This window comes from Stegostoma tigrinum, unplaced genomic scaffold, assembly GCF_030684315.1.
Source record: "Stegostoma tigrinum isolate sSteTig4 unplaced genomic scaffold, sSteTig4.hap1 scaffold_631, whole genome shotgun sequence".
Classification (NCBI taxonomy): Eukaryota; Metazoa; Chordata; class Chondrichthyes; order Orectolobiformes; family Stegostomatidae; genus Stegostoma; species Stegostoma tigrinum.
In genome coordinates, this window is record NW_026728570.1 from 8,230 (window position 1) to 28,789 (window position 20,560).

The 20,560-nt window shown below is 42.8% G+C and overlaps 1 protein-coding gene across 1 annotated transcript; it reads left to right on the plus strand.

Moving 5' to 3' along the window:
• Window positions 1–3,550: 3,550 nt before the first annotated feature.
• LOC125447702 (probable G-protein coupled receptor 139) lies at window positions 3,551–20,523 on the plus strand. Its single transcript, XM_059644260.1, has 7 exons — window positions 3,551–3,630; window positions 7,085–7,949; window positions 8,175–8,374; window positions 8,629–8,760; window positions 16,535–16,640; window positions 19,982–20,032; window positions 20,403–20,523. The coding sequence occupies exons 1-7, from the start codon at window positions 3,561–3,563 to the stop codon at window positions 20,521–20,523; spliced, it is 1,545 nt and encodes a 514-aa protein (XP_059500243.1). The 5' UTR covers window positions 3,551–3,560.
• The last annotated feature ends 37 nt before the right edge of the window (window positions 20,524–20,560 follow it).

Consider the following 20,560-nt stretch of genomic DNA (forward strand, 5'->3'; position numbering starts at 1 on the left):
TTTCTCTCGTGGGCAATCCTTTGCAAGGTGTCCCTCCTCCCTGCAGTTCCTGCAGATGGTGGCTTTGCAGTCGGCCGCCACGTGACCTGACCTACCACAGGCATGGCAGACTTTAGGTTGCCCTGCATAGGTCAGGTAGCCCCTGCTCCCGCCGATCGCGAAGCTGGACGGTGGGTGTACGACATCCCCGTCTGCATCCATCCTCAGCGTCACCTTGACCTGCCTCTTACTGGTCCAGATGCCAAAGGGGTCCATGATGTCAATTCGGCTCCCTTCCACCTTTACGTACCTTCTGAGGAAGGTCAGGACATCAACTGCTGGCACATGCGGGTTGTACATATGTACAGTCACCATACGGCTCCTCTGTGCTGGCATCACAAACAGTGGGACAGCGGTCAATACAGAGAGGGGGCCCTCACCTCCTTTCTCCTTGAAAACCTCCAGGAAGCGCTCGCAAAGCTTGGCACTCCTGAAGGTCACGTCGTAAAACCCTCCTCCTGGGAAATCCTGCAGGCAGTAAATGTCCGCAGCAGCGAACCCACAACAGTTCAACAGGACCCTCTTCACGAAGAAGGTGCAGTCCACAGGTGCGCCTTCATCCACCTTCTTTACAGAAACACGGATGGTGTTCAGGACCCCCTGACCTGGGGCACGAGCACTTGCCGCAGCCATCGTTGCAGGTTGGCTGCTCCCCTGAACCAGCGTTCGGCCAAAGCCAGCATAAAGATCCACCGGTCGCAAGAGTACACAGCCAACCCGACGTCCTCCTTTCACCTCCAAGACAGCACTCTGCTCCTCTCGGTCCACAAGAGAGTGGGTCTTTATTGTGTTCCAGATATAAGCTAGTTCACTGAGCTTGCCGGTTTGTTCCCAGATGTTTCGTCACCATTCTAGGTAACATCATCAGTGAGCCTCCGACGAAGCGCTGGTGTTATGTCCTGCTTTCTATTTATCTGGTTAGGTTTCCTTGGGTCGGTGATGTCATTTCCTGCGTTGGTGATGTCACTTCCTGTTCTTTTTCTCAGGGGATGGTGGATTGGCTCCAAATCAATGTGTTTGTTGATGGAGTTTCGGTTGGAGTGCCATGCTTCTAGGAATTCTCGTGCATGTCTCTGTTTGGCTTGTCCTAGGATGGATGCGTTGTCCCAATCAAAGTGGTGTCGTTCCTCATCTGTATGTAAGGATACTAGTGATAGTGGGTCATGTCGTTTTGTGGCTAGTTGATGTTCATGTATCCTGGTGGCTATCTTTCTGCCAGTTTGTCCAATGTAGTGTTTGTCACAGTTCTTGCAAGGTATTTTGTAGATGACGTTCGTTTTATTTGTTGTCTGTATAGAGTCTTTTAAGTTCATTCGCTGCTGTTTTCGAGTGTTGGTGGGTTTGTGGGCTACCCTGATGCCAAGAGGTCCGAGTAGTGTGGCAGTCATTTCGGAAATGTCTTTGATGTAGGGGAGAGTGGTTATGGTTTCTGAGCCCGTTTTGTCTGTTTGTTTGGGTTTATTGCTGAGGAATCGGCAGACTGTGTTCATAGGGTACCCATTCTTTTTGAATACGCTGTATAGGTGATTTTCCTCTGCTCTGAGTAGTTCCTTTGTGCTGCAGTGTGTGGTGGCTCGTTGGAATAATGTTCTAATGCAGCTTCGTTTGTGGGTGTTGGGATGGTTGCTCCTGTAGTTCAGTATTTGGTCCGTATGTGTTGTTTTCCTGTCGACCTGGTTTGAAGTTTTTGAAGTTTTCTGCTAAAACTCTATGAACATCTAACGAACAATTTCGATAAAGGAAGGCTACAGAATGTTATCTCTTCAGATATCCACAACTGTTTAACAAGGTGCTTCCCAGGAGGCTGCTCAATAAAATAACAGTCAATGGTGTTTGGCGCAATATACTTTCATGGACAGAGAATTGATTGGAGGGCTAAAGACAGACAGTGGGATAAAGTCACTTTTTTTTCAGGATGGCAGCCTATTAATAGTGGAGTTTTGCAGGGTTCCGTGTTGGGACCACAACTATTCATGCTCAACATTAGTGATCTGGACAGAGGAACTGAGCCTATTGCTGCCACGTTTGCAGATGATATAAAGATGGTTGGAGGGTCATGTCGTGTTGGGGAAGAGGGTAACCCACCAAAGGATTTTAACGGACAAGGACAGTCTGCAAAATAGTACCAGATGAAATACAACTTGGGAAAATGTGAGGTAATGGGTGTGGGTCAATTCAGATGAAGTAGTGACATATGCAAACGCTAAGATTAAAGCACACAATATCAATAATGGAATTACAGAACATCGGAATCTTTGTGAATAAATGTAACACTTTGTAGAAGACGTTATCTGTGGGAATATTTCGCTTATGCTGATATTGACAGAGTCAATCCAAAATAAAACAACAAAATAAAGCTGAGAAGATCATTAGAAATGAAAAAAAAGCCTCACATAACTCAATAAAAGCCACTCGGAAGCATAACCGTGACAGTTTCAAATCAGCAAACCCATTTCAAAGAAATAGGTGGACACCAATAGTTGATTTTTCAATGTGATAATGAGTTCAACAAAGTGTAATTGGACTTTGGAGAATGGCCACAGGTTTGACCTTCTCCCAAAAAATTGCAGATCGCTCAGATTCCAGCAGAATGTGTTGTGAAGACGGGGACATTATAGAACAATGGCAAAAAGGAGAAGATTATGGCCACTAAACTGAAAGCTGTCCAGGAGGCAAAAGATATCTTAACAGCGTGCCCACATTAATTATAAGCATGTTAATGCTATTCTGACCAGGTACATATTCAGAATTGCTAGAGGTGATCTCCGTACCTTTAATATAAATGTACTAATCTGAAACTGTACAACAGAATGTAACACTATTGAATGGAACATTTTGTTACCATTTTATGCATGAGAATTATTAATGGTCTGAATTTCATGTCTTCATAACGAACATGAATTTTCCTAGCCAGACTTTTGTATCATATGTTTGTATCACAGGTTTGAATATAATGGTGGTGGTATTGCCTAGTTCAAACTCAAAACAGTCGGGAAGGGGTGGATCTCATTAGACATAATGCAACTGAACGTAACTGTATTCTGTCACTCTGGATGATTACAATTTGACTGAAAATAATTTGTGGTCTCATAAAACATTGGAGCCATGTTCCTTGTGAGATGTCTTTACACATATTGGATATTAATTTGAGCAATCATATTTGCTTTTGCCTTTAGTACCATAATTAAAATCTTGTTGATTCATATATTTGGGAAATAGGATAAACAGTCCTGAGCAGGTTAAACTGGGTGCGGCTGATTTTTTTTGTTTTCATCATCTGAAATTTCTACCATTCGATACTTCTTTTTTTGTCTTACAACTAAATCTAACACTGAAGCACTTTTACCTTTGCTAAAATAGATCACAGCCTCTGAAATAGCAGTGCTGCTGATTCGCTCATTAAGATAATTGCTGAAGAGAGAGAGATGAATAAGCTGATCATGTCCCTGGTGCCTGGCATGTGGCATATAAAAGGCAACCACTCAGCGCAATATTAAACAAGTGCAGACTTTCTGAGCGAAATGCACGGAATACCAAAGGGTTTGGCGTTTGCAATATACTATCCAATCATTGCAGCTATTGGCATTCCAGGTAAATACATTTATTTGTATTCAAGGGAATCATGATCCATATCAATGCTTCAATTTCCCAAATGTAATTTGTGATGTGAAGAGTATTCAATCTCCCAATTCATTGAACAATTTCTTCCCTACTATGACAATCTTCTATCTGTCTCTCGTTCATTTTGCTGTTTCTGAATCTACTTGGTATCCTCCTGTATTATTGACTGTAACTGTTAGGCCCTACTTGTGCTCAGAACGTGATTCTTTTGCGCTGTGTTACATTCATTCTTCCTTGGGACTATTCATGGTGCAAACCTAACTACATAATATTTTTGGCCCTCTCACTCTATTGACGATTTCTTACACTCTGATATGGTGCAACTATTTCTCCATTGTATGAATTAACATTTTCTGTGCGTGCAGTATTACACTGTTCTACAGTTTGAAGGCTGTTGTCATGTTGTGTTGATGATGACTTTGTCATCTCAGGGCATTTCATATCTATTCTCGAATGAATGGTTACACTGATGGAATAATTTCCACAAATGGCGGATTATTTGGAGAATTTAATAATTACAAAACTTCCAGATGGATTTATTGAACTAATTAAATGAACTAACTGGTGAAGGAATAGCATGAAGCGTTTGGTTTTGAAATGAAACAAGTAATTGATCTGCTATCAAGAAAACAACATTTCTACTGTAACACTTTGTTACTGGTTCCCGGATTCTCCTCTTTCACATTATTTAATGCTGACTATTCAATATTGACCACTGTTTGTGCGTTATTTTTTTCCCCTTCTGCACCTGATAACTGCCAAAACATTTCTATTCCTTTGTTCAATATTTGTGAAGTCGCCTCGACATTGATAATGTCTTTGACATTTGAGGTTCAGTATACAATATTCAGCATACAAAAAAGGACCATATTTATTTTTAATGCCTACACTGATGACCGTGCTGAGGAAGAATGCTATTTTGAGGGAAACACTTCTCTATGTAAAACATCAGCCCTTCTCAATCTAGCTTGTTCCAGATGAACAAGTTAACTCTCAAAACAGCTTGTCATTGTTTTGGTACAATGACAATGTCCCTGCAAAAAGAAAAAAAATCTTTTGAAGCAGTTGCATGATCTCTTTTCAATTATACTAGTTTATGTTACTTACCATGCAAGTTATTTTGATTATTACACAGACAAGTATACATAGCCAATGCAATACTTTACCAGTTAGATTGCATCTCAAACGTCACACTTCTGGTGAAGGAACAAGTCTATAACAAGATTGCCATTCCTTTTGAGTTCAAGATCAGAGATTTCTTGCTATACCTTTGAAGAGCAGGTGTGCATTCTGGAATGGATAGAGATAGAGGAAGCTGATGTGCTGAAAATTTTGTCAAACATTAAGATTGACAAGTCACCAGGCCCGGACCAGATTTGTCCTCGGCTGCTTTGGGAAGCGAGAAATGAAATTGCTTCGCCACTTGCGAAGATCTTTGCATCTTCGCCCTCCACTGGAGTCGTACCTGAGGACTGGAGAGAGGCAAATGTAATTCCTCTCTTCTAGAAAGGAAATAGGGAAATCCCCGGCAAATACAGAGCAGTAAGTCTCACGTCTGTCATCTGCAAGGTGTTAGAAAGGATTCTGAGGGATAGGATTTATGACCATCTGGAAGAGCATGGCTTGATCAAATACAGTCAACACAGCTTTGTGAGGGGTAGGTGATGCCTCACAAACCTTATCGAGTTTTTTGACGATGTGACTAGAAAAGTTGATGAGGGTCGAGTTGTGGATGTGGTGTATATGGACTTCAGTAAGGCATTTGATAAGGTTCCGCATGGTAGGCTCATTCAGAAGGTCAGGAGGAATGGGATACAGGGGAACTGAGTTGCCTGGATACAGAATTGGCTGGCCAACAGAAGACAGCGAGTGGTAGTAGAAGGAAAATATTCTGCCTGGAAGTCAGTGGTGAGTGGGGTTCCACAGGGTTCTGTCTTTGGGCCTCTACTGTTTGTCATTTTTATTAATGACTTGGATGAGGGGATTGAAAGATGGGTCAGCAAGTTTGCAGATGGCACAAAGGTCGGAGGTGTCGTTGACAGTATAGAGGGCTGTTGTAGGCTGCAGCGGGACATTGACAGGATGCAGAGATGGGCTGAGAGGTGGCAGATGGAGTTCAACCTGGATAAATGCGAGGTGATGCATTTTGGAAGGTCGAATTTGAAAGCTTTGGCGGATCTGTTACTCATTATCTCCGGTGCAGTATTAAACAGGATTAAGGATAGGATTCTTGGCAGTGTGGAGGAACAGAGGGATCTTGGTGTGCAGATACATAGATCCCTGAAAATGGCCACCCAAGTGGACAGGGTTGTTTAGAAAGCATATGGTGTTTTGGCTTTCATTAACACGGGGATTGAGTTTAAGAGTCGTGAGATCTTGTTGCAGCTCTATAAAACTATGGTTAGACCACACTTGGAATGCTGCGTCCAGTTCTGGTCGCCCAATTATAGGAAAGATGTGAATGTTTTGGAGAGGGTTCAGAGGAGGTTTACCAGGATGCTGCCTGGACTGGAGGGCTTATCTTATGAAGAGAGGTTGACTGAGCTCGGTCTCTTTTCATCGGCGAAAAGGAGGAGGAGAGGGGACCTAATTGAGGTATACAAGATAATGAGAGGCATAGATAGAGTTGATAGCCAGAGACTATTTCCCAGGGCAGAAATGGCTAGCTCGAGGGGTCATAGTTTTAAGCTGGTTGGAGGAAAGTATAGAGCGGATGTCAGAGGCGGGTTCTTTACACAGAGAATTGTGAGAGCATGGAATGCGTTGCCAGCACACTGAATGTGAAACGTTAACTTGGCTTTCTCTCCACAGATGCTGCCGGAGCTGCTGATTTTCTTCAGTAATTTCTATTTTTGTTTCAGATTCCAACATGCACGGTTATTTGTCTTTTTCTTTTTGGGGCTGTGGGGGCTAGAACTATAATCACTGGAGTTGAGAAGCAAGAGGGGAAACTGATAGAAAACTATAAAAGCCAAACAGGCTTAGAGTGGGTAAAAGCAGGAACGATGCACCTAAAGATTGGGTTTTCCAGAACCAGGCGTCACTGTCTCGGGTTACATGGGACACCAAATAGGAAACAGATGAGGAGAAGTTCTTCATTCTGGAATGTATTTAGCTCCCTGATGACATTCTCTGACAAAGAAAGGGTAAGGTGCCAAACATTGAATATGTTGAAGAATGAAGTAGGTACAATTTGTAGAGTTAAAGAGATCAACAGATGTGCAGAGAAAGTGGGAACATGCTCCTGATTGGGATGATCAGCGTGATGATATGATGGAACAGGCTGAAGGGTTTGAATGACAATTCTTGCTCCTCATCCCCACGTTTACATGTTTTCACTGTTATCACTACCTCTTTTTCCCTTAATGCGTACAAATATATTTTCTTCCTCAAATTCTCTTCCCTCTTTCTATCTGTTTTACAGCAAACTTAGCTGTTATTGTAATACTGGTTAAGAGAAGGTGCGGACTCTCCAAATGTGTCACATTCTATCTGGTCTCCATGGCCGTGGCGGATCTGTTACTCATTATCTCCGGTGCAGTATTAAATCGGATTTCTGGGATTTTTTTTCCACTCAGTTTCCTGTCTATAACACCAATATGCAGTCTCCGCATTGCATTTATCTATGCAGCCATTGACTGCTCTGCCTGGTTAACAGTTGCTTTTACCTTTGATCGATTTGTGGCTATTTGTTGTCAGAAGCTCAAAACAAAATACTGCAACGGAAAGGCGGCTCAGCGCATCATCGGAATAATTTACACTCTCAGCTGTCTAAGGAATACATTTTTGTATTTTATTTATGAACCTTTATACATCATTAACAGTGTTCCCTGGTTCTGTGGCATAAAGGTAGCATTTTATACGTCAGTTGCTTGGGATATATTCGACTGGCTTCTTGTCATTTTTACTCCTTGTCTTCCTTTTATTCTAATATTGCTACTCAACGCACTGACCGTCAGGCACATTCTGTCAGCCAATAGAGCTCGCAGGAGACTCCAGGTACAAAGAAATGGAGAGGATCAGAACGATCCAGAGGTACAGAGGAGGGCGAAGTCCATTGTTTTACTTTTTGCTATTTCAGGCAGTTTCATGTTGTTATATTTGTTATATTTTATCACAATTGTCTATGTTCGGGTGGTTGATGTTACTTATTTCTCAGGTTCTGACTTTAGTGACACAACATTCCTTCTGGAAGAAAATGGATATATGCTTCAATTTTTGAGTTCCTGCATCAACCCGTTTATTTATGTGGGAACACAGCGTAAATTCAGGGACGAGTTAAAAAAAGGGTTAAAATGTCCACACACTGTATTTGCAAATTTAATTAAATATTTAGAAAAGTAAAATAAAAATTTAGTTACCATTACTTTCTGTTCTTCACTATTTTTATCCACCTTTGAAATGGCTCTGCTGCAACATACATAATTACTTGCATTCAGGTCTTTAGCAGTCTGGATTGAGCAATGTAAAATACCTCAATCTACACATATTTAAGTATTCTAACTTAATTTCAGTTGGTTTAAAGTTCTAGCCATTCTTCCAACCAAAGTGCGTAAGCTCACATTGTGTTCCATCAACCTCTTGTTTGCTGACTGTCCTGGTCTGTCCAAGTATTTCTGCAGCCTTGCACTTCCTCAACTTCACCTGTCTGCCAAGCTATCATTGCATCATCTGCAAACGTGGCAAAAATGCCCTCATATGCTTCGTTCAGATTGTATGTGGCACTTCCTGAGTCGCAAAGGATTGTCCACTATCGACAAGGCACAGCACTCAGGGTGCTTGACGCTATTCAGGTTAAAGTAGTGGCTTGACTGGAATCACATCAGCAAAATATTTACTCTCTGCCCCAGTGGTCGTCAGTAGGAGCACATCCCGTCCCTGTTTTGTTGTGACTTTACCCCATTATGGTCATGCAGAACTAGATGGAGCATGGTCCTGGTCTATGATGTCTCTCTGTCTCAACACAAGCTGTGGTGCTCACAGCAACTAATACGCCAGATGTCAGATCGATCTTCCTTGGAATCAACCCAAGGAAAGCACTGGATTTTGACTGTGTCCCCAGCCGAGCACTCAGATTCCATACAGGCAAACTAGTGCGAGGTATTCACCAACATCTTCAACCTTTCCCTCCGACAAATCGGTCTCCATCTGCTTCAAGAAGACCACCATTCGCCCCTTACCTTTAAGGGAGGGAGAAACATATACTCTGGAGACTGACTCCCCACCATTAACTCATTGCTCAGCCTCTCAGAAACTAAGTCCTGGAGGGAGTCAGAAAGCATTTGCCCATTGATCCCTGTTGAAATCGGTTCCTACTGTCTGGGTTGAAAATCCATTGAAAGTGCTGATAATTGGGTGAGATTTTGGAAGCTTGGACACAGGCAGGTGGAGACACACAGGCTCTGGGAGTAAGGATAAGTCCCAGCCTCTGGAATAAATATCTCTTCTGTCCTTCCCTTCAAACAGAATCACCAGGGCAGTTCTGAGGATGTTTGAGGCACCTTCGTGATCCTCATTCTCTGCGTTTAATATCAGAGGTGATGCTGGGTCGGGGAGGGATGGCAAGTACCAGTTTGTGCAAGTTTAAATCAGTAGTGGGATCCTGTTGTGCTTGGAGGGCTGGGGCTAGTGTCAGATTGTGGAAATCTTGCTTTGCTGGGGGAATAAAGTGTCAGGCTGAAAGGCAGCAAGTGGTGGGTGTTTCCTTTGCATTTGGTGCTGCTTTTTCTTTTTAATTTTAGTCAATTCTCATTTCTCAGTCTTGCCAGACTCACCTGTCCCCACTCAGAGGAGATTTGATTTGGGAGCTGAAACTCATGATGATGCAAAGACAGAGAGAATCAAATTATTGTGCCGTGAGGAATCCTCACACAACAGTTGGCGCCAGAGAGAGGGAGAGGCAGAGAGAATTATGCTAAACCATTTTTTCTCCTTGCCATTCATTTGCATACACACACTCATGGGGGACAAGAATTGTGGGTCTTAGGCAGTGTTACAAAGTTATGTAGAATGCTCATGAAATGGAAGGCATAAAACTAGAAGGTGTTTGTAACAACAAAAAGGCAGGAAAATGCATGGTTCCTTTCAGAGATAAAGCGTTTTTCTAAGCTTTGAAATTTATGCAGATAAATATGTCTGCACACAGCTGTGATTATAGACAGTCCTGAAATGGAAATATGCATCAGTTGGTGATAATTACTGGAAACCTTAGGCTTGTTTGAATGTTAGAGTAACTAGCTTGAATCAGCCAATTAATTTAAACCTAGCCCTCAGATGCTGAAGACCATTTGAATTTAAAATTGATGGTTTTGATAACCATGGACGAAAGCTATCGTAAGAAAGTTGAGTTGCCATCCAAAGTATAAAAGCAGAGGGTTTTTGAAAATTAGAGTGAGAGCCAACTATCTTCTGAAGGGAGAGAAACCTGTCTCCAGAGAGATAAGTGCTGAGAAGAGTAAAAAGGAACTGTGGATGCTGTAAATCAGGAACATAAACAAAGTTGCTGGAAAAGCTCAGTAGGTCTGGCAGCATCTGTGAAGGAAAAAAAATTGACTTAATGTTTCAGGTCTGGTGACCCTTCCTCAGATAAGCTCTGAGCTCTTTCAAGAAATTGCTAAGCTCTGTAAAAAATCACTAAACTAGCGAGTTTTGAGAAGATTTGCAGCTCAGGATGAGGTTCTGGATGCAAGTTTGCTCGCTGAGCTGGAAGGTTAGTTTTGAGACGTTTTTTTGTCACCATTCTAGGTAACATCATCAGTGAGCATCTGGTGAAGCGCTGGTGTTATGTCCCGCTTTCTATTTATATGTTTATGTCTGAAAACGATCCTTCCAGCTCAGCGAGCAAACTTACATCCAAAATCACTAAAATCTCTAAGAGAGTACCATCTATTCAAAAAGGGTACCATGGCATTTTTAGCCAAATACTCTCTCAGAAAATTACAGAGAAAACATTCCTGGCAGCAGAATCAAAGAAGAAAGGTGTTTGTGACTCAAGATAAACAGAATAAAGGTGAGAGAGAGAGAGAGAGAGAGAGAGAGAGAGAGAGAGAGAGAGAGAGAGAGAGAGAGAGAGAGAGAGAGAGAGAGAGAGAGAGAGAGAGAGAGAAGGTAGAGCATTTCAGAAGACGCAGCCTGTGTGAACTTTGAGATGCTAAGTTTTACTTCACTTATTTTTCACTTACGTTTATTGAAACAGCATACCAGTGGAACTTCATTCAACGAATGAATAGGAAGAAGTTGGCAGGGGTGGGGGTGAGCTTTTCTAGATGACTTGGGCTTAATTATTACAGGAGAATCTGTATGGACTGGGGCTTCTGTTTTGATTAATAATCAGAGGGATGTCTTTCTCCCCTCTCTGACAGATTGGGGACTCAATTCCAGGATCTGGTCCGTTCATGTATGGATCTGAATGGATATCAACGCATTTGGACAGGTTTAAGCAGAGTGGGGGATTTGTGCACTAGATCATTAAATAGGACACAGATGAGAAAAAAAGTTAAATTTCCCTTACTTGTGCGGGGTAAAATTAAACATGAGGGAAATGGTTCTTAACATTGATAAAGAGTTTCTGGGGTTTTAAGATGTTTCCCAATTTTTCCAAGGGAGTTTAGAAAGACAAAGGGAGGATATATGGTTAGAATTAGCATACAGGCTAAGGTTGGGTTTAACTCAGAATTAAAAGAACGTTGAAATTGTAAAGGAGCTGGTCAAACATTTAGGTATATCAGAGAAACAGGAAAGTGCAGGAAAGCTGGAAAAATTAATTGCAAACCACACAACTGGAGTTAGACAATGAAAGGGCATTGAAACAGTTTAAATTATATTTACAAGCAGAAGAAAAACAGAAAGAGAGAGAAGAGAGGGAAAGAGATAGAGGGAAAGATGTGAGGGAAAAAGAAAAAGAGAAAAGAAAGATAAAGAATGCATGTATTGGAAAAGACCAAGCTGGAGCTAGAAGCAACAAGACTTCAAATGGCAGAATTACAAATTACAAGATAGAAGTAAGGATAAGCAAACTTATCACAGCCAACAGCCCGGTAGGGATATGTACAAACACATCCAAACATTACCGAAAATTGATCAAAAAGATGCAGAGACTTTTGGAAAAAAAATCCTTTGAGAAATAGCCTGGGAAGATTAATTGGCAAGCAGCTGGAGGAGGTTACAGAGATAAGGAGTGGTGTTGGCATTGAAGGAGGCCACAGCGATAAGGGAGACTGTGTTAAGGTGTGGAGGAGGTTACAACACTAAGGAAGGGATTTGGGGCTGGAGGGGTTTGAGAGATAGGAACAGGTGTAGTTGCTGGTGGAAGTTACAACAATAGGGAGGACTCTTGTGGCTGGCGAGCTTGCAGAGATAAAGAGGTGTGTAGGAGCTAGAGAATGTTTCAGAGATAGCAGTGCATGGCTTTTGGAAGTTACACAGAACGGAAGGGATGACTTCTCTTTGCAGGGATGAGGAGGAATGTGGGGGCTGCAGGTGGTTAGGGAGACGTATAACTAAATACATACTGCAGAAGGTTACAGTGATAGGGAGGGCAGGAATAGTTGGTTTGGTTACAGTGTAAAGAACTGCTGTTGAGACTGGAGGAGGTTCCAGGGACATAGAACAATATATATGTGCTGGAGGATGTTTGAGAGTTAGGGAGGGGGATAGGATATGGAGTAAGTTACTGAGATTTGAAGGGCTGGAATAGCTGTTGGAGGTTAGAGATGAAGAGGAGTGCAGGGAATGGAGCAGCTTATAGAAATAGGCAAAGCCATATGGGTTTAAGGAGGATACAAAGGTAGGGTGAAGTGAAATCTTGAGGAGTTTACAGGGATAATAGTATTGTATCCCTACAGTAGCCCAACAAATGCACACCGACAAATTTCACCTACACCATCCCTGCAATTCTCGTAGCCAGCCCATCTAATCTGCACATCTTTGGACTGTGGGAGGAACTGGAGCACCCAGTGGAATCTCACACAAAAGGGAGGATTTTCAAACTCCACACAGTCCACAGAATGTGCAAACTCCACAGTCATCTGAGGCTGGAATTGAGCAAAGGTCCTGGGTACTATGAGGCAGCAGTGTTCATCACTGAGCCACCATGCCACTCGATATGAGAAAGGTTTTAGTGGTGAGAGGAGCTTACAAGGATCAGAGTGCATGTACATGCTTGAGCAGGTTACAAAGATATGTAGGAGTGTAGGTGCTGAAGAATGTTATAAGGAAAGGGAGCAAGTGTAGATGCTGGAGAAGGTGATAGAGATGTAACTAGGAAGTTACTGGACCTGTGGGAAGCTACAGAGATGTACAGGTGTGTAGGTGCTGGAGAAAATGATAGAAATAGGGAGAGGTGAAAGTGCTGGAGGAGATATGAAGTGGAGTAGATGCTGGTCGTGGTTAATGAGAGGGGAATGGGTCTAGGAAGAAGGCGATGACAGAATTGGGAGCAGTGTAGCTGATGGAGTGATGAATGAGGTTACAGGGATAAGGAGGAATGAAATCTGGAGATGGTGAGAGATTTTATGTGCGTGAGGAAGTTACCAAAATTGGAATGTGGGGATACAGATGCTCCAGAGGTAACGAGGCCAGTGAATCCGAGAAAAAGTTAGTTTTTTTTTTCCCATTTAGTCACAGGATGCGGGAGATGTGCAGCAGCTGGAGGTTAGAGATATGGGGAGGTTGAAGGAGGTTAGACAGACAGGGAGAGTGAATGGGGCCAGTGGAGGTTACAGAGATAGGGAAGGCGAGTGGGACAGGAGGAGCTGAAAGAGATAGGGAGGGTGGTTGGAGCTGAGAAGTGAGGGAGATAGGGAGAGTGAGTGGAGCTGGAGGAGCTTAGAGAGATAATGAGGGTGAATGGGGCTGGAGGATGGGAAAGAGACAGGAAGGGTGAATCGGACTGGGAAGTTAGAAAGATAGGGAGAGTGAGTGGGGATGGAAGAGGTTAGGGAAACACATAGCGTGAAGGGGACTGGCGGAGGTTCGACAGATAAGGAGTCTGATTGTGGCTGGTGGAGGTCAGAGTGATGGGGAGAGTGAATGGGACTGGAGAGGGTCAGAGGGACAGTGACGAGTGTAGATGAATAGGGATGTAGTAGCTGGAAGTGATGGCATGGAAAATTAGAGGTACAGCTAGGAAGTTTCAAAACACAGAATTACGTATTGACTTAATGGAGAACAAATTGTAGAAAATAGCCCTGGAGACACTGCAAAGTCATTCTTACTAATGTCTGGGGACCAGTGCCAAACTTGGGAGAGCCATCTTGCAGACCAGCCAAGCAACAATGTGACATAACAAAGCCTCATGGAGTCAGATCAGACGTTGACACAGAAACGTCTGGCTGATTCCCATCCCTGAATTGGTGGACCAGTATTCCCCCACATTGAACAACATTTGGAGGGAGTACTGAGAGAGTGGGAAACATGGCGAATGTATGCTTAGCGGTCCATTTCAAAGAAAGGGCTCAGCAGCAGCATTTTTAAACGAGATGTTTGGGTCCAAAAGGACATAGTTGCTGGACTGTGGCAGCAGCGGGTGGGGACGAACTGACTAAGAGAGAGAAACATACTTGACCTCATCTTCTCCAATCTGCCAGCTGCAGATATATGGATCCATGGCTATATCGGTAACAGTGTCTGCCGCACACAGCATTGCTGGAGACGAAGTCCCACTTTTCCATTGGGAGGACCCTCAAACACGTGTGTGACACTAACACTGTGCTAAATGGAACAGAGTTCAAATAGATCTGGCAACTCTAATCTGGTCTGTATGCAGTGGCATGGGTCGCCAAAAACAGCAGAATTTTACTCCAGGTCAATTTTTAACACCATTGTCCACATGTTGACAATTTTATTGAGACCATCAATAGACAATAGGTGCAGGAGTAGGCTATTCGGCCCTTCGAGTCAGCACCACCATTCATTATGATCATGGCTAATCATCCACAATCAGTATCCTGTTCCTGCCTTATCCCCATAACCCTTGATTCCGTTATCTTTAGGAGCTCTATCCATCTCATTTTTGTAAGTATCCAGAGAGTAGGCCTCCACTGCCTTCTGGGGCAGAGCATTCCATATATCCACCACTCTCTGGGTGAAGAGGTTTTTCCTCAACTCTGTTCTAAATGGCCTACCCCTTATTTTTAAACTGTGTCCTCTGGTTCTGGACTCACCCATCAACGGAAACATGCTTCCTGCCTCCAGAGTGCCCAAATCATTTCATTATCTTATACATCTCAATCAGATCCCCTCTCATCCTCCTAAAATCAAGTGTATACAAGCTCAGTCGCTCAAATCTTTCAATATATGATAGTCCCGCCATTCTGAGAATTGACCTTGTGAACCTACGCTGCACTCCCTCAATAGCCAGAATGTCCTTCCTCAAATTTGGAGACCAAAACAGCACACAATACTCCAGGTGCGGTCTCACCAGGGCCCTGTACAGCTGCAGAAGGACTTCTTTGCTCCGACACTCAATTCCTCTTGTTATGAACGCAAGCATACCATTGGCTTTCTTCACTGCCTGCTGTACCTGCATGCTTGCTTTCATTGACTGATGTACAAGAACACCCAGATCTCGTTGGACTTACACTTTACCTAACTTGACTCCATTTAGATTGTAATCTGCCTTACTGTTCTTGCCACCAAAGTAGATAACCACACATTTACCCACATTAAACTGCATCTGCCATGCATCCGTCCACTCACCTAGCCTGTCCAAGTCACCCTGTATTCTCATAATATCTTCCTCACATTGTACCCTGCCACCCAGCTTTGTGTCATCACCAAATTTACTAATATTACTTTTAATGCCTTCATTTATATCATTAATGTATATTGTAAACAGCTGCAGTCCCAGCACCGAACCTTGTGGAACCCCATTGTTCACTGCCTGCCATTTCATAAGGGATCCATTTATCACTGCTCTTTGCTTCCTGTTAGCCAGCCAATTTTCAATCCAAGCCAGTATTTTGACCCCAATACCATGTGCCGTAGTTTTGCTCACTAGTCTCCTATGTGGAATTTTATCAAAGGCTTTCTGAAAGCCCAGGTATACTACATCCACTGGCTCTCCCTTGTCCATCTTCATAGTTACATCCTCATAAAATTCCAGAATATTAGTCAAACACGATTTCCGCTTCATAAATCCATGCCGACTCTGACCTATCCTGTTACTGCTATCCAAATGATACATAATTTCATCTTTTATAAATGACTCCAGCATCTTTCCCAACACTGACGTCAGGCGAACCCATCTATAATTCCCTGTTTTCTCTCTCCCTCCTTTCTTGAAAAGTGGTACAACATTAGCCACCCTCCAATCCGCAGGAACTGATCCTGAATTTATAGAACGTTGGAAAATAATTCCCAATGCGTCCACGATTTCTAGAGCCACCTCCTTAAGTATCCTGGGATGCAGACCGTCAGCTCCCGGGGACTTCTCAGCCTTCAGACCTAACAATCTATCCAACACCATTTCCTGCCTCATATAAATTCCCTTCAGTTCGTCCATTACCCTTGGTCCTTCAACCACTTTTACATCTGGGTGATTGCTTGTGTCGTCCCTAGTGAAGACAGGTCCAAAGTACCTATTCAACTCTTCTGCCATTTCCTTGTTCCCCATAATAAATTCAATCCTTTCTGTCTTCAAGGTCCCAATTTTAGTCTTAGCCTTTTTTTTTCTTTTCACATAACTTAAAAAGCTTTTACTATCCTCCTTTATATTTTTGACCAGTTTGCCTTCGTACCTCATCTTTTTTTCCTCCATGTATTGCCTTTTTAGTTATCTTTAGTTATCCTCTGTTGCTCTTTAAAACTTACCCAGTGCTCCAGCTTTCCACTCATCTTTGCTATGTTATAATTTTTCTTTTTTGTCTTTATACAGCCATTAACATCCCTCGTCAGCCACAGCCACCCCTGCCACCCCTTAGGATCTTTCTTCCTCTTTGGAATGAACTGATTCTGCGTTATATCCAGAAAGACCTGCCATTGTTGTTCCACTGCCATCCCTGATAGGATATTGAACCATTGAATTTTGGCCAGCTCCTCCCTCATAGCTCCATAGTTCCCTTTGTTCAACTGCAATACTGTCACTTCTGATTCTCCCTTCTCCCTCTCAAGCTGGGGATAAACACTTGATCAATGAACAACACAGGAGAGTGCGCCAAAAGCAGCAGCAGGTCAATCCAAAATTGAGCTGAAGTCAACTTAATAGTAAAATAGCATAAGCATCAAATGGTGGACAGATCTGAGCAAGATCATAACTAATGAATCAGACTAAACCTCTGAAATCCTGTCATATCCAGTCGTAAATGGTGTTGGAGAATCAAAGAACTCACTGGAGGAGGCAGCTCCAAAATGATGCAAGAGCCCAGCGCAACAAAATACGTAATACTGGAGCATTCACAACAGTGTTTAGACAGAAGTGTGGATGGGATGATCTATCTCAGCCTCCTCCAAAGACTCCCTAACATTACATGTGGCAACCTTAAACTAATGTCATTCATTTTGTGTGATCTGATCAAATAGCTGGAGGGACTGGTTACAGGCTGATCCACCAGCTAAGGGAGACGATTCAGCAGGAGGATTCCTCGTAAAAGTTTGATCTGACACCATGACATTGCTGCCATGATTATGATTACATGCAAATATTAGCACACTGTATTCGTGCAAGGGAAAAATGTATATTTTCAAAGCCTTTGGACTTAATAATAATTTGATATTGGTTGTGGTAAGAAGATTTATCAATTCAGACTTCTTTATTGTGATTTGTGCAGTGTTTCCTCATATTGTTGTCATAAAATTGAACTGAATAAATGGGTCGATGTCTGCCTTTTCGACAAGTGGTAAGTGGGTATTATCGAAGGATATCAGCTGTCAGTGATGAGACTTTGCTTGTAATAATAAGGATGCTGAGAACATTTCCATGGAAATTTCTATGTTGAGTCACACAGAATGATGTTGGATTGGGAACATGTTGTTCATCATTGTCATTGCACAGTTCTGTTTGGACACTGATATGTGGAGCTCTTATACACTGAATATGATTTAAGAGGGATTCAATGGAAGGTGGCATGTGCTAGAGGAGTCCATCACCTTTATAACACCTTCATTAAGGATCGGGCCCAAGGTGTACAATTAAAGAGGTTAGGTGGTACACCAGAAGACATCAGTCCAGATAAATTTGCGAGACACGGTTATTGGCAGGTCACGTTTTACAAATGTTGAACTGCATTTGGGCCAGCACTGATTGTGATGCTAGTCCATTGGCCCTTCTGCTCGATGCACTTCCTTGTTGTTCTGGGATGCCTCCAGCCTGTCTGTTGAGAAAGACAGTACGAATATCAGTCCAAGTCCAGTTTAGAAGTTTTCTGGACAGATCTAGGAGATGGCCAGTGTTTTGGAGGTAATGGTGTGGCCCTGTAGCACTGCAGCAGGCCCGAAAAGTCAGATTTTCTGCTCCCAACACTGTTGTTTGGCCTGCTGTGTTCATCCAGCTCTACACCTTGTTATCTTGCATTTATTTCTCAAGGACGAATCAAGAAACAGTCAGACATGGACTGTAGATCAAGATCATGTCCCAGGCAACATCACCATCCTCTCTGCTTGTTCCTGTCACTCTGATCAGACACAGCCAGGGAGAGGGGGCAGCTTCATGGTATATTGTCACTATAGTGTTCGGTATTGATGCTGGATCTTGCTGCTGCTAAACTGTTCTGCAGCAGGTTATGAGGGGATCAATAAATGGGAAACATATAATGAACTGCGTCACCACCAGTTTGGCTGCTGCAGATGCACCTCTCCATTTCAAGCATCAGTAAGAGTGACCACAATACAGTTCTTGTGCAATCTTCACATTTTCTACCCCTCCACCATGTTTTGTAGTAACCTATGTGTTGAACGGGAAATAATTCAAACAGATCTTACAACTTATGACGAAGCATCCATGAGGAGCAGTGACCATCAGCAGTAACAACATCATACTCTGCATGACTCATACAATCTGCAACCTCACAACACAGCACATATCCCACTTTACAAATGGGAAGTGACAAATCCACCCTGGTTCAATGAACAGTGCAGAAGGACATGCCAGGAGCAGCAGCAGCCAGACCTAGACATGAGGTGACAACCTGGAAGAAGCGCTTATTGTCGTCAGCTGCCGAGCAGAATGACTTGTAATGCCAAACAGCATAAGCAGTAAGTGATGGACAGTGCTGAGTGAACTCACAACTAATGGATCAGATCTAAACTCTGCAGACCCGCGCATTTCATTGTAAGAGATAGTGGACAATGAAATGAACCATTGAAGGTGGTGGCTGATCTCCAACAAATGAATCCTCAGTTATGGGGGAGGCAGCACATCAGGGCAAAAAAAAAGAGCTGAACCATTTGTAACTTTCTTAAGCCAGGAGTGCCAGGCAGATATTACATTTTGGACTCCTGCAGTGATCCCCAGTATCTGAGACGACAATTTTCAGACAAATTGATTCACTCCACACTATATCAAGAAATGGTTGGAGACACTAAAAACTGCAATGGCCATGGGTCCTGGTAATATCTGACTCTAGAAATTGTCCCATCCTTCGCCAAGCTGTTCCAGTGCAGCAAGATCACTGACATCTACCAACAATGAGGTTAATTGACCAAACAAGTCCTGTACACAAAATCAGGGCAATTTCATTGCAGCCAGTCACTGATATCACGGTGCATAGCCTATTATGTGAATCTGAAAAAAATGTCAGCGATAACGTGCTCAATCAGCAATAACCTACTCAGTGAGGCTCAGTCAGTGTTTCGTTAGGGTCACTCAGTTCCTGATCTCATTCCGAGCTTGGTTCAAAACTGCTGAACTCCAGAGGGAAGTGCGAGTAATTATTCTTAATACCAAAGCATGATTTGACAGACTGTGACAATAGAAGCCCAATTAAAATTAGTGTTAATCAGAATCTGGATAAAACTTCCTTGTTGCTCGGCCTAAATTCTTTGCAAAAATAAAACGGTTGCTGTGAGTATCAGTCATTTAAAATCCAAGACATCACTGCAGCTATTCCTCGGGAGAGATAGTGTCTGAGTCTCAAGCATCTTCAGTTGCATCAATGACCTTTCTTCCCTCATGAGGACAGACATGGGGATGTTCACTGATTTTGTGTCCCCAAACTTTGAAACACTCCAGGTTCATGTGTAACAAAACCTTGAACATATTCAGGCTTGGTCCAACAAGTGAGAAATAACAGTGGGGCTACACAAAAACCAGGCAAATAAAATAATCAATAATCAAACAACTCCCTTAATAATCAAAGAAATTACTGTCACTATTTTTATCTGACAGGATGTTTATCATCATCCTGGGGGATTTACCAGTGGCCGGCAACTGCATTGGGTGAGTCATATAAATAAATGTGACTTCAAAAGCAAGTCTGGGGCAAGGAATCCAACAGGGTATAACTCACCTCCTGACTCCAGTCTTACAGATAGTGGGCAGGCTTTGGGAAGTCACAAGTGTGTTGGAATATTCTCCAGAAATAACCCAAAAATAGAAAAAAACGCCCATTTGATTATTATCACATTAACAAATGTTCATCCCCTCCCCAGTTCTGCTTCAGAGCAGCAATATATAGCATCTAAAATGTACACTGCAGAAATTCACCGAGGCTTATGACAGAACACCTTCCAAACCCATCTAGATGCACAAAGGCAGCAGGTACAAACAAAAAAGCACAGCCTTTGAGCTCTTTCCTTCATACAGCCAGATGTGATGTGCAATCACGAGTCAACTACAATTCTCAAGCTCCTCAGATCACCGATCAGTCCAGATCCAAATACAACAAGACGTGGACAGCAGCCAGGATTGGGCTGACAAGTGACAAGTAACATTTGTACTAAGAAAGTGCCACCAATATCCATCTTC